Source organism: Diadema antillarum, unplaced genomic scaffold (genome assembly GCF_040938485.1).
Source record: "Diadema antillarum isolate AM-2024a unplaced genomic scaffold, OU_Dant_1.0 seq00001079_RagTag, whole genome shotgun sequence".
Lineage (NCBI taxonomy): Eukaryota > Metazoa > Echinodermata > Echinoidea > Diadematoida > Diadematidae > Diadema > Diadema antillarum.
The window spans coordinates 186,605-201,206 of record NW_027271901.1 but is presented as its reverse complement, the minus strand read 5'-3'; the positions used below and the strand labels follow the sequence as shown (position 1 = coordinate 201,206).

General features: G+C 38.7%; 1 protein-coding gene across 1 annotated transcript in view; it reads right to left on the bottom strand.

The window, feature by feature from the left end:
- Positions 1-10,843: 10,843 nt before the first annotated feature.
- The window catches only part of LOC139743426 (sodium-dependent dopamine transporter-like), a 44,119-nt gene continuing 40,360 nt past the window's right edge, over positions 10,844-14,602 (bottom strand). Inside the window, exons 11-15 of the mRNA XM_071653911.1 lie at positions 14,184-14,315; positions 13,764-13,863; positions 13,108-13,220; positions 12,676-12,843; positions 10,844-10,972 (exon numbers count right to left, since the gene is read on the bottom strand). Coding sequence (XP_071510012.1) covers positions 10,844-10,972; positions 12,676-12,843; positions 13,108-13,220; positions 13,764-13,863; positions 14,184-14,315 — 642 coding nt within the window. The remainder of the gene's footprint in view (positions 10,973-12,675; positions 12,844-13,107; positions 13,221-13,763; positions 13,864-14,183; positions 14,316-14,602) is intronic.

Here is a 14,602-nt window from a genome sequence, read left to right as displayed (position 1 = left end):
TGATTAGTTTGTCCATCAGCAAATATGGCTGACATGCACTGAGTTTTCATTGCTAATCTAGTGCATGTCACTTCCTCTTTTCTATTGTTTCAGTCACAGACCTCAACAGCTATAGTAGGTGCCAGGATTTCATAGAATATTAAAGGGAATTCCAGGCCAGTTACATTGTATAAGTTAGTCTGATAAGAAAGAGTATATTCTTACAACCACAACAGTGAAATTTTGATCAAAATCAGAGAAAAATTAGAGAAGTTGTAACATTGTGAAGTTTCGCTGATTTCTGCAAAACAATTCCCATAACGTTGAAATGAATGTGCAAATGAGAGAGCTCGTGATGGCATCACCTCACACTTTTCCACTGATCTTGTACAAAAAATTTAGAAAAATTTTTTGTTGTGTAAGTGTAAAACACGATGTCATTCCTGGCTGACTACCTTCAAACTAGAGAGATTAAACGAGAACTTAAATTTGAAGTTTGAAGCCATTGGGCAGAGCTTTGAATTGCCATAATTATCCCAAATGAATCACAGGTATTTTCTAGAGTCTGGGTGAATGGGCTCAGTGTAATATGCATCGCGAAGGTCAACTGAAGCCATGTCATATCCCTCTGAAAGGAGAGATATTGCAGTGTAAATGTTGTCCATTTTGAAATCCTGATAAGATATATACCTTTTCGACACAGATGAATCATGGATTAACCTGATTCCCCCATTCTTTTTAGTTCTGGTAGAAATCTGAGACAAAAATTCTCCTTTTTCATGAGTACATTGTCTTAGTACATTCTTCTTCTCAAGGTTTTTTATCTCCTCATGTATCTGAGCAGTTTCATTCTTATATCTCTTGTAGGGGTATGAGGGTCTACTCCTCCAAGGAGGAAATTTGTGTGGATCAAATTAATTAATATCCATTTAGATCTTGCAAGTTGAATTTCTCTGACGTTAATTTTGCACCTATTGTGTATTCATGGCTTCAGTCATCTCCAATCTGTACATGGTGTAGGCTGTCTACAGGTATATAAAAAGTACCAACCTCTTTGGCGCTTGGGTCTGACTTTGATGGATTGGAGTGCTGAACTACTTCCTCCCCAATCCCTGTCTGTGAGGCTGGGGTGGCCTGCTCTCTGTCTTGACCCATGCTGAGGCGTACATGTTGGGACCAGAGTCTGGATGTTTTTTCAGTTTCTTTTCTGGCCTCAGCCTGAAAAAAAGATGCCAAGAAGTACCTGCAGCACGTTTACAATGATCGTGATCCCTAAGGATCTAGCCTGCTTGTCTCATTTGGCGTTAGGATGTGTCATGGCTGGTAATGTTGTGTGTTGTTATGCTGTCATGATTTCATGACACCTGCGGTTGCCTTTCTCTGGTCTTGTAGGTCTTTGACCTGTTTCCCAAGGTCGTCGCCATAGAGAAATTTTGTCACCTTGTTGGCTGGTTTACACAGGTGGTGAAATTGACTGTTGAGCTCTGGTTTAGTACAGTCTCTTCTGAAGCAGTTCAGGGCAATTGTAGCATCACATAACTACGCCAAGGCATCTTGGTGTGCTTTAGTCATGGTATCTCGGTGGAGAATGTGAGCAAACGCACAGAGTCCCTTTGTAAGGGACTTTTCAGTGCTCTGTAGATTGAAGTCTGGTTCTCGTTGGTGTAGAGAGATTTTCCCAGATGGCAGTGTTAACTTTAGGTATGTCGAGGGACTCGCAGTTGTCAGGGCACGTATACTTGTCGGCGATAGGGCTCTGTCTTCATTTTTTTTTTCTCCCCAACAAATTTATATTGACTGTTCAAGAACTGTATTGTGAAAATTGACGAAACTTCACAATTTCATAACTTCTGTAATTTTCTTCCCATTTTGTTCAAACTTTCACTGTTGTGCTTGAAAGATATTCATCTTTCTTTGTAGATAACCTTTATTTGTCCTGGATTTCTCCATTGATGAAGAGAACACACTTGGAATTGGTCTCTGTATCAAATCACCTGCCATATAAGCATTCATTCCCGATTTGCGTTCCTCCTGTTTCCTGGATAAGCATAGTGTGTTTGCACGCATTCTGTGATATAGGGATTCACCGTGGGCTGTATGCTGTCACTACTTATGACTATTGTGTGTGATGATGTGTTGTAAAGAAATTCTAACTCCACTGCATGGTACTCCTATTTAGACGAAAAAATAAAATTCAATGATAATCGAATAAAAGAAATATAGAAAAAAAGATAATCTCGCTCAACATGGAACACAGCCATATTGTTCGTATCGCACAAGCCATACAAACAAATGAAATCAAGGTGATAAATTTAGGGGAGAAGAAATGTTGACAGCTAAAATTCATTTTGCTAAGCTATTATTCATGCAGGTATTATCTGCATCATAGTCACAGAATACTGAGTATGCATTTTTAGATGCAGGAACAGGTGTTCCAATAAAATACATATTGTATTAAGTAATAAAAACACATTAGATTTTCAAAGTTTTACCAATGACAGAAAATGATTTCTTGAGTACTTTCCTACTGTGAAATGTGCACATTTGCATGAAATTCCCGGAATCTTTAAAGGGAATTAGGTCTTATTGGTCATGTCAATACACAGACATCTACCTAATTGGTGGATTTCAAATTTGGATTTGTACAACTTTAGGGAACAATATCAACTTTCTAGTGAGCACGACGTGAGTAGTTTATTTTTTCAATTCAAATTTACATGTATGAATGACTGCACAAATGTAAATAAAAAGCAAATGTTTATAGAAAACCTTGTCTTGCAGAATATGAGTGTCTGTTATTTATATCAAACTTGATTCACAAGTAAGTAAGAGGTAAAAGATAAATCCTGACTGGCTGATTATTTTGGTTCTATGCATTGAATTGAATAGAGTGCCAATTGTGTTCAGATTCACAGGAAGCTTCTATAACCATGTCCTGTGCTCTCCCCTCCAGTTGTATGCAGTAATCAATGTTGGACTATACGTAATGAAAGCATTTCCAATCTATCCACAAATTCTGACTTTAAAAGAATAAGAAGATAGAACCCAAATGCATCAGATACTAATTCCTGTAGAATATACTCACATAGCAAATGTAGATAAATATCTTTGTATATGTATGCATATATTTGATGTATATACATATATATGATATATGATATACATAGTTATATTGCAGGATGAGACTGAGACAAAGTAATTAGGACGATTATGAGACAAAGATGTTCATATCGATACCATTTATTAATATGATTCTGGACGTCAAAACATCTCGCAGGTGAAAATATATATAATATAATATAATATAATATTGGATGTACGAAATTCAACGTCAAGGAATAGAGATTAGATAAAAGACTATACATAAACACGTCTCTGCTACAATACACAAGGTCTGACGTGACTCCATCAGTACAAGTCTCACCACGGGGAAGAAATGCCACATATACATTTGATTCATAAGCCTTGTATGTTCATTTGTCTTATGCTATTCCACAAACTGGCTACGTGCAAAAGTTTTAGTAGTCATTCATTTAGACGTTCAATACATATGCTACAATTTCATTACTCACACAGATAGAAATAGTACGGAAAAAAAAAACGATAACAAAAAATGCGGGGGAAACTTGCAGTTATTTATTGATCACACAAGGGTAAATTTAAATGCAATGTTATACTGTAGATACGTGTATCTTTGAGTACATGTCCTCTCGGGTGACACAACACGGCTTTGGCAAGATGGTTTACTAAAACAAAAAGTTTTTAAACACATCTGGTCCTTGTGCACAAGGGGTAAGCTTTACAGCTAAATTTTGTTTTTCTCTTGAAAGCTCAAACAGGTAAATCCGCAATCTTATCAGGAAAAAGAATATCAACTGACATAAATAACTTGAATGGTTAAGTTAACAATGGTACATTGCAGAGTGTAGGCATTTCTTGACGTGCGGTGTATCTATGTTAATAGTATGGCTGTGTAGGTGTTCGTTGAAAAGTGGCGGATTAAAATGTACGTCAGTAAATTTTTAAACCGTCTCCTGTTACGTACATCCAGAAGCAGACGTTTCAAATCATTGAATGTACGGTGAAGATACCTTAAGCTACAATTTAGCACCCACTGAGCAGTAGTATATCTCTATACAGCGACAAACTGATTTCCATTCAATACAAATCTGATTACACAGTATTAAAGCATTATCAACTGTGACTGCAATATTGAACAAATATGTCTATACAATATTCAATGACATAACTAGCTCATCATCAGTGCTAGAGTATATAAACATGTGTCAACTGAATACAAAAACCTCTACAAACTTCCTTACTTGCAGCACCACACGTTAACAAAAACTATCGATACAAATGCACAAGTGTGGAAGTATATGAGACACGGAGTGGACGGGTGGAGTGGTAAAGGAAATGCGTAAGAATGTAGTCCAAACAGTTGGTCACACAAATTCGCACTCTTGTCACAAAAATATTTCATAACACACATCGCACAAAGAAAGTCCAGACATTTTTAGTGAATCTAGTTCATCTACACTCTTCTAAGAAGTAGTATCGCAGCATAGATGCTGTGTGTGTCAAATATCCCCTCCGTAATGAGAGAAATCAACAATGTACATAACATAGTTTTAGTTTCTGCTTTTATCATCTCCCGTCGACGTTAGACATTTCTTAAACGTCTATGATGAAGGTTGCAGAACTTTGCTGGAGTCCCATCACATCGACTAAAATGTATATACCTTATTCGATGAATCTTCAATTCAGATTGGTCACAGGTACAGTTATTAGTCTTCGTTGTACTGCCCGGCAGTCAGTTAGCGGTTTTTCACGATGCGGTTTTTCAAGATGCGCGTTATCTTGCGCGCGTGTCTATATTTGTGCATTGTAAAATTTCACCTAATACAATTTCTCTGACCGGTAGCACAACTTCAATTCAATGTCTTAATTTAGCATAATATCTTAAATGGGATGCGATATATAAAACAAATATCGACTGCTTCTGATAGAGTCGTGGTTAAAACTATTTGCCCTCGGTAATTTCTCAACAGTGCAATGCCCCGAAACAAAGTCGAGGGGCACAGCTCTGTTGATAAATCACCTCTTGGCAAATAGTTTTGACTATGCCCCTCGAAACAGTCCATATTTATGAACCATTTCATTTCGTCTCTTGATACTACATTGTATAACACAAAGTCCATGCTCATATTGATTTGTGATGTTTCGCATGAGCATCGTTGCGCAATATTGCAGTATATATTTACGTATATGCACCGGTTTATCTTCAACAGTTGATAACTGAATACCTACCCTCCCGGAACTTGCGGTCTAACAACAAATCACTTTTAATACCTCCTCCTGTCAATACACAATCTTATGGTTCTAGAGCTTTTCAGTCAGCATCACCTCAACTCTGGAACAGTTTACCTGAATGCTTGAAACAAACAGACTCAGTAGACAAATTTAAATCCATGTTAAAAACATATTTGTTTATTGAGTAGTATTATGAATGTGTCTCATGTCTTATACCGTTACTGAAACTGTACCCTCTTCTTCTTTCTTTCTTTCTTTACTTTCCTCTTCTTCCCTTTTTATTGATTTCTTTTTCCCATAGCGCTTAGAGACATTTTATGTAATAACGCGCTATATAAATGTTGTGAATTATTATTATTATATTTGCGTATACATGTATGTACTTATACATGCGTGTGTTTGTGTGTTTTGTGTGTGTGTTTGTGTTTGTGTAATATAAATCATGCGGATGGTTCTCAGTATCGCAATTGTTGACTAATGGCCTATAGAGAACACACCTGCACTGGCAACTTTTATAATTTCCATGACACATTTTAAATGAGTAATTAACTTCCGTCTCCACTGGTACGATCTCTTATAATACATTTCTCCTGGCCCCCATTCACTCAAATGATTTTTTCTCAGAATTCGAAGAATTGGACTGTATGTGCCTCTGTAGTATTCTCCTACTGTAACTTTAGTTGATATATTCAGCAGCGACACTCCCAACCAGCCTTATGAATCCCTTTCCCCTTCAAAAAAAAAAAATGATAATGATAATCACGAAGAAAAAGTGATCAATGTCGTTAGCGCATTAATTCAGGAGCTTATGCTCAATCCATGAATGATAATATGAACAAACTGTACAAGATACCGAAGGAATTTCAGACACAGTGTGTATTGAAAAGGAAAATAATCACATAATTTCAATGCCACGCGTCAATCAATTGATTCATATTGTCACCAGTATGCCCTGTCAACCTTTTACTAATGAATACTATACGTATTCTTCGATATATAGTTGTATTTATTTTGACTTTCTACTCTCCAGCTGTGTGAAATAACATAACCACAGAACGTCACAATGATTTGAGAGAGTGTTTCTAAAAGTGGTAATACACGTATTTGTATACATTATCAGCATGCACAGAAATGACATGAAGGTAAAAAGGAAATCCAAGCACTTTCAAGGAAAACTTGATGCACTATACAACGTGTACCTAACTGTTAATCTCTCGTCAATGTAATAGCTGAAGACCTAGTAAATTAAGTAGTGCAAGTCGTGACGCACCTCTGCATCGCATAATTTCCCTACTTGTATACACACTGTCAGGAATTGTTTTGCATACATTTCTCGCTGTTCAATATTCTGTGCTGAGTAAACCGAACATTTTGTTTCTCCCAGTTGAAGTCGTATACTTAATTTCAATCCGAACACAAAAATTTGATTTCACGAATAACGTTGTCCTGGGAATATTCTACTAATACTTTTGGCCATTATAATGATCGGAATGCCTGAGATTGTTCTTATTGTACTTCCATCCAGTCTATGGACTTAAAAATGGTGCTCGCATCATTATATTTTATCATGTTTCTTCGATCGCTTGACTATGCTCCCAGAGTTTAAATGCCTTATTATGATATGTTGAAATTGGACAAATCAACTTTTCACTTTCAATCTCAACAATTAACAAGACAAAATGAATCACAAGGAAAGTTTTGCACTGTTAAAAAGCAATAAGTAAAGACTTTAACTGATTAATGACAGAGCAAAGCATAACACAACAAAGCTTTCTGTATGTTCAAATATATAAGAAAAAATAGAATGATATTAAAATAAATGTGTTATATTGGTCCAACAGTTGCTCATATTCCATCCTTCAAATGGGACAAATGCAGTGAAATATTTATATATTCATTTTGTGCTATTTATTTTGTACCGCAGGGTACAAAAAAATGACAATCGCTTACTTTAAAAAAAGGGATTCTCAATCACAGGAAATATTTCCTGTAGCTAATCATTTCACATCAGATAAAATACGACACGTTTAAATGCAGTTTTTGTGCATGATCAGCAGATTAGTATAGACAGTTGCCGTCACTTTGAATATGGCGCTCGAACTAGGCCTACAAATCTTTTCCCTTCCAGCACCGAAGTGAACGTGATCAACTAGAGTGATTGTCCCTGGGAGGATTATTACCCACGCCGATGAAAATCGGCAGGGGGTTATGTAAAGGGTTCCGTATGTTTGTTTGTTTGTTTGTTTGTTTGTTTGTTTGTTTGTTTGTTTGTTTGTGTACAAGATAACAAGAGAACGGGTAAACGGATTTGCACGAAATGTTCAGGGAATGTTTGGATAATGACAGGAAAGAATCGATTAGATTTTGGTGATAATCGGTTGACCCTTGCAAATTCTGTGTGACCTTGAAGTTTTGACCCCATGGTATAGTGACCATTCCGAAAATTTCCCGTTTCTCACTTTGCGATTTTCCGCTACCATACGAAGACATAAACTCCCCAACGATCCGACTTCGCTGCTCAAATGTTCGTAAGAATTCCGAAATTTACGTTTTGGCCTATTTGAGGGACTATGTCCTTCTAGATTTATGAAAGTTCGTTCTCCGTCATCACAAACTGGCCCGTATTTTGATGATTTTTCAAATTAACATTGATTGTTTTTTTCGTTGGAGGAGCATTTTGCTCGGTCGCAGTCACACTGCACGATATGCGTGCTCAATGTCAATGCGTGTGCAAGGCCGCTGAAAATGCATCGCGCTCTACACTGTTGGTGCAAAATTGCACCGGGGACGTTGCGGCGCTCGTTGGTGGCCGAATACTGGTGCAGTAGACATTTGCATTCAACCCTTGCATTGAATAATTCCCGTAGACACTAATCATAGGGGTAATTGCCTAGGGGGTACGTAAATTTTGTTTTTCTTTTTTGCTTTTTGTGGATACCATCAAAGATCGTACACTCATACGACCTTTGATATTTGATGATTTTTCAAATTAACATTGATTGTTTTTTTCGTTGGAGGAGCATTTTGCTCGGTCGCAGTCACACTGCACGATATGCGTGCTCAATGTCAATGCGTGTGCAAGGCCGCTGAAAATGCATCGCGCTCTACACTGTTGGTGCAAAATTGCACCGGGGACGTTGCGGCGCTCGTTGGTGGCCGAATACTGGTGCAGTAGACATTTGCATTCAACCCTTGCATTGAATAATTCCCGTAGACACTAATCATAGGGGTAATTGCCTAGGGGGTACGTAAATTTTGTTTTTCTTTTTTGCTTTTGTGGATACCATCAAAGATCGTACACTCATACGACCTTTGATATCATCACACTCTCGGCTTGCTATAATCAAAATATCCCGCAAGAAAACGGCGTATTTCTCGATTTTTAGCGCCTTTTCCGCGACCCGTCGCGTAGACAATACTCTTAAAACTGGACTTAATTCGCGCGCGCTTGGAAAAGTTCCGATTCTGCACTTTTGACGGTGGAATTTGGGATTTTCGATGGATTTTTGGAGGAGACTTAAGGACTTTCCTGTACGTGAATGAGTGTTAATACCGTATGTGTAATTATGTGATTTGCGTGTGATGTGACTGTAGAACCAAAGATCGTACACTTCAGTGTACGATCTTTGGTAGAACTCACTGGCTGGTGATAAAGCACACTGGCAATTAAGTGGCCGAATTCTGGTAGATGACCGAATGCACATTATGTTTACCCCGACTTTGTACTTAGGCGTGGGTCTGCCGCCTTTGACGGCCCCTCTCTAGTTTACTCTATGTAGCATCTTGATCAAATAACGTCATTACCCAATATTAGCATAACAGGGGCGGATCCATGAGTTCCGTAAAGGGGGGCGCGCGCCCGATGCGCTCTCCCCTGGATCCGCCACTGCATAATACTAATATCTTGCCCATTACCGGTCTCTTTCTTGGCTATATGTTACTGTCTGTGAGCTTTGCCCTTGGCGAAAAATCGACGTATAAGGTATACATGATAATTCAGCAATGTGAATTATTGCAGAACTTACAGTTGAGATGGGAGGGCAACTTTTCACCGAGTGATGGCGAATTATCCAAACGATTTCACTCAGTGCGGAGTGAGTTAGCCTGGACATTATGATTAACACCCACGTGATGTGCGGCGCGCAGAGGGCCCCGCGCGGTCCGCACTCTTGGAATGTCGAGTGCGAAACTCGCGAGAGTAATCGACCGCGACACCACGTCGACGAAGGCGCACTGCCACTCCTCGTAATGATGATATGTCTCACAGTTAAGGATCTCCAACGGTCCTATCTTACCATACTGATGAATAAAGTCGTTCTTGTTCATCATGACTCTGTCACGATTGACAATTTACAGCTCAAAGTCAAAATTGATGCCGATGTCATGTAAGTCTTCTTTATATTCAGTGATAAGAATTCATCGATCTAGAGTAAAATGACTCCTATACTTTCAAGAATGCTACCGTCAAGAACATTCAGATAACATACTTGGATAACGTCGGGGATCGACAGTCGCAACAATGCACGAAGCTTGATAATGTATGTTAAGATTATACTGTACAGATAAGACGTGGCACGCTTGCCCTACACGCGAAACACTGGGCTGTACCATGAGGTGCCTCTCACACGATCACTGATAACTGGAATATTGCTTTTTACACACGTGGAAGGAACACCGTTGTCTTCTCGACATGAATGTATACAAGTAAACAGTAGTCTTTGGTCTATATCACCAGTCGGACTCAAAACACGTCAGCATTTGAGCGTTAGTTCATTTGGGGTTTTTGGTCCGGGCAAACAAAACCAAAACAAAACATGAAATCGGGTTTCTATCACAATATACATATTGATTACGTTCATTAAAACCACACGAGTATGTTAGGTGAGTATGTACAGGGAGAGATTCATGAACAACTTTATTATCACGATTTACCTATACAATATTTGTTTCTTAAATCATATCGAAGTTTGAATCAACCTTTCCGAACTAGACAAAGAGTTCTGTTCACAAGTTTCCATTTTATGCAGTTAAATCAGAATAATGCATTTAATGTTGATTGCGTATGTTTGGGAGTGTGTGTTTAATATCCAAAAGATGCCTATGGGCCTTTTCACGTACGTCACGACAAATCTTCACTCTAAGTCTACCGGAAATGTATCGACATACGGCGAACAGGGAGAGAGTTTGCTGGAATATGAATGCCACAGTAACTGTTCGTCTCTTCATGGCCTGTTTACTTTGCTCTTCTTTTCTTCTGTAGTTTTGTTGAAAAGTTTGTTAAGACGGTGAATAGTGAGGATGTTTATGGTAATAGCAATGTTGCTCAGAGTTTTGTCAGAATTATATGTACAGTAACAATCAGGCTACATGATTAATTGTCCTGACCACTCTTTGCGCATGCGCGCGCTCTAAACATCCTTCCAATTCGATGTCAGTTCTTTTCCATATTGCTTCGTGTCGCGCGCGTTGTAAAGGAGTAGCAGCAGTACTGACTGCTACGTCTACTTGTATTTACAATCCACCCCTGACAGCTTGACTTCGGCTAGCCTCCTCAGACAGGTGTTACTGGCTTAGCTTCAAGCACCATTCCGTTCATTCTACTTTCCTGCTCTGCTGTGTACATGTTGTTGTCGTATCCATTGGGCCACTGTTTTTGAGTGTACAGATTCTTCATCAGACGCTGTGGAAGATGAAGGAAAACGTAGATGATAATCATGAGGTGATGAAAAGACAGCACGGTCTCCATAGCAACATTCGGAACTATCATGACTATACACCAACGTTCTACGACAAGTTTCAACGAAGTGGAGCGTTTTCTTAGCCCTTTGAGAGAGGGTCTGCGTCTTCTCCATGATCCAAGCCACATGCCTACTGTTAGCTACCTAGAGGCAAGCTTTGTGTGTATCATACCTCTATGTTTACAATATTATGGACATTCATTAACAATCCTAACGCTTAGACTGATGGTTTGATGGTACTCATGAAAGACCCAGTGTCACGTAGGGATACCATGTATGGGAAGGTTGGCCCCGCTCGGGTTAACTATCCAAAATGAATGTAACGTTCTCTAGACTGATTCATATCCATTCTGTATGTATATAATGAAATATTGTTTAAAGTCCGTATGCACGTAATTTCTTTAATATATTATTTACTACTATTCATTGGTCCCGGCATTAATTTCCATGATATGTGCATGTATGTTTATACACATTGCTTTTGTTTTTATTGTGTACATAATGTACTTTTGATTTATTTTGTGCCGAATAAATTGAATTGAATTGAATTGAATTGAATTGAATTGAATTCATTGATGATTGGACGTATGTTAAAATGTAATTTGTGTGCCGGAAAATTAAGAAATGAAATGAAATATTCGAAAATTCGAGATTCGAATTATGTACTGTACAGCTTTATCACTGATCTCTAAATGTAGGTACATGACTGTGTACTCAAACAGCCAAAAAATCTCGACCGAAGTCGACCGCTGCCGACGAGCGTACGCTCCGATGTACGTTATACAATCGCTGACCGATGATTTTTCGAATGTACCCCGGAGGGCAGCGACTGGAAATTGATTTAATCGGGCCATCCATGAATCCCTACGCAACCGGGTCTTCAATCTAATCTTGAGACTTTTTATATGGACCCCAAAAACGATCAAGAATTGGTACATCCATTCTTTAAACCAAAATATAATTATCTCTAACTATTGCGGCTTCTTTGCTTTATTGCCCTTACAAGTATGTTCTTATTAGAATGAGTGAGTTTCTTTGGGTAGCACGCTCCAATAGCAAACCCCGCCGAAATCGTCAACTTATGATTTAATGATGTACAAAATACTTTAATTCATTTCTTTTCACTGATGAGATGAATAGTGACAAAGCAATTTAAGTAATGTTTTGCGTGATTCTCTAACCGGCAATATGAACCGTGGTATTCAGAAATATTCGATATCATTGTGCAGATGTCTATGGCACGCTAAATGTGGTATAAATCGGAAAAGTTGGTTATCGACTAATAGACTAAGTTGTTTCGACGATAAACTGCAAGTATATCAAGTTTGTCACTTTAGAAGGGGCATTAATTGGCTTGCCTGTGGAAGCCAAATATCCCATAAAACGACTCGGTTTATCTATCGTAAATTCATGTTATCGAGGAAAAACTGAGTTTTTTTCTGTCGATAAACTGAGTTTTCGCTTTATGGAACAGTCGGCTTGTCATAGATGTCAATATGGCAAGGTGTAGCTCGCTGTGTAATAGAGTTCTGTGTTTACATTTGAGCAGGGCAGTGACCCCAATCTTTTGGCCGTCAAGTCCCGACAGTTTTACTCACAGACTGGTCAATAGCCTGTCTATGTATAAAAGGTGTAAGAAACTCACATCAGTTAACGAGCCAGGTGTTGATACCATCTGGTAGATGGCCGTGATCGGTATCATGGCGATGGACGTGCACGTGATCAACCAGCCCACTGCCACTGACCACTCAGGGTAGATGTATTTGTCCAGACGCAGCGATCTTTCATTCGCGAGACCGAACCCCATGATGAACTGCCAGAAGAAAATGGTAAAAACGCGCATCGCATCGCAACGTTATTGTCAACATCATCGTCGTTCTAACTATCAGAAATAATAATCATCATTTCTATCATCACATTCGTCATAATAGCGAGCGTTATTCTTTATACCAATTTCATCATCATCATCATTAACAAAAACACTCTGATCATTATCACTGACGTCATCATCAATGCATTCATCATCAAAAGAAGCCACAGAGGTATGTCTTTGTGGCATGTGTACACGTGTGCTTACCACTATCATTACTGGGCTGAGGAACATCCAGCAAAACCGCCAGTAATAGCCGGGTCTCCAGCCCAACATCTGATTGATGTCTTCTGAAATGCGTTTGGTTGGTATCGTCAGACCTGTAGCATTAGTTCGTAGAGAAACGTAATGCATGATCCCAAGGTAACTTTGTATACGCCTTTTGCAGTTGAAGTTGATATCATAGGCAAATGGTTAGACTTGTTACACAGTAGACATTGGTGGTATCGCCATGTTTTATCCCAGGTCAAATCCAGGATACATAAAATCTTGATAATTCTATTAATGCCTTTCTGCAAACCTGTAAGTATAACTGTATGTCAAACTCAAACATATGGATACGATCAGTGATGCTATGCAGGCTTCTATCTATGCATCCATAATCAACTTTATGATATCAGATTTGCCCGTTTAATACACGATAACTATGCACAGCAAGATTGGCCTAGACGTCAACACATGTAAACATGTAGACGGAATTATTCGATCACACCTGTATTAAGAAGTGTATCCTACGTACTTGTAGATTTCATACAAGAGTCAAGCATTCAGCTATTGTATAAGCATTCTAGCCACGGGGATCGATAATCATATTATTCTATATATATTAAACAGTAATCATACTTTTGTGACACGCTGCTTACCATACAGCCATGCGACTCCGATTGTCTCGAATACCACAGTGAACAAAATCGCGTAGTAAGCTACACAGTTGTCAAACAGGTTCACAAGATACGTTCCACCCTGTACAAGAGGAAGATTCAAACAGGCATTAAGTATATCGATAATACACTCTTCACTGTATTGTAAGGAAAAAATAGGGGCCAAGCGATAAGTGGAGGAGGCATTGTATATATTAATGGATGTGATAATGAGCTTGTTGGGAAAAGACAGACAAAGGAGGAGAAAGTAAAACATGCAGAATTGAAGAAAAAGAAGACGGAAAACTAACAAAACGGCGGGGTGATTAAGGGAGGAGATCGAAAATACAGAAGCATTTAACCTTTTGTCTGTTCAATAATATTGTCGACTAGCAGGGAAAAGATGTCAGACAATGAACTGACCTGCGAAACGAACGATAGTCCCACCAAGTAGTAGACGGCGAAAAGAATGGCGATGAACACCTCGCGATGCTTTTTAACGGCCCGCGGGAACTGATCGGACAATCCAGTCAAGATGGCTTCGGAACCTCCAAACTTGAAACAAACCAAATCCATAAAAGTAATATCGAATGAGTATTCTACTCTTTTTTGTCACTAAGTTATATACGACTCCTCGATATTATCATTTCATGGGTGTGGGAATTTGTAGGGGAATTGAGCAATCTAGTCATTCTCCTGATAAGAAACGATAATCGAGGTGAAATTGGAAATCCACCAGGTAACCATTTACATTTCTCTTGACAGATATTTCATAACTACACCCCAGAAAGAATTGATAGCGATTACTAGATCAGCACCTGGTTCCAACACTTAAATATAAT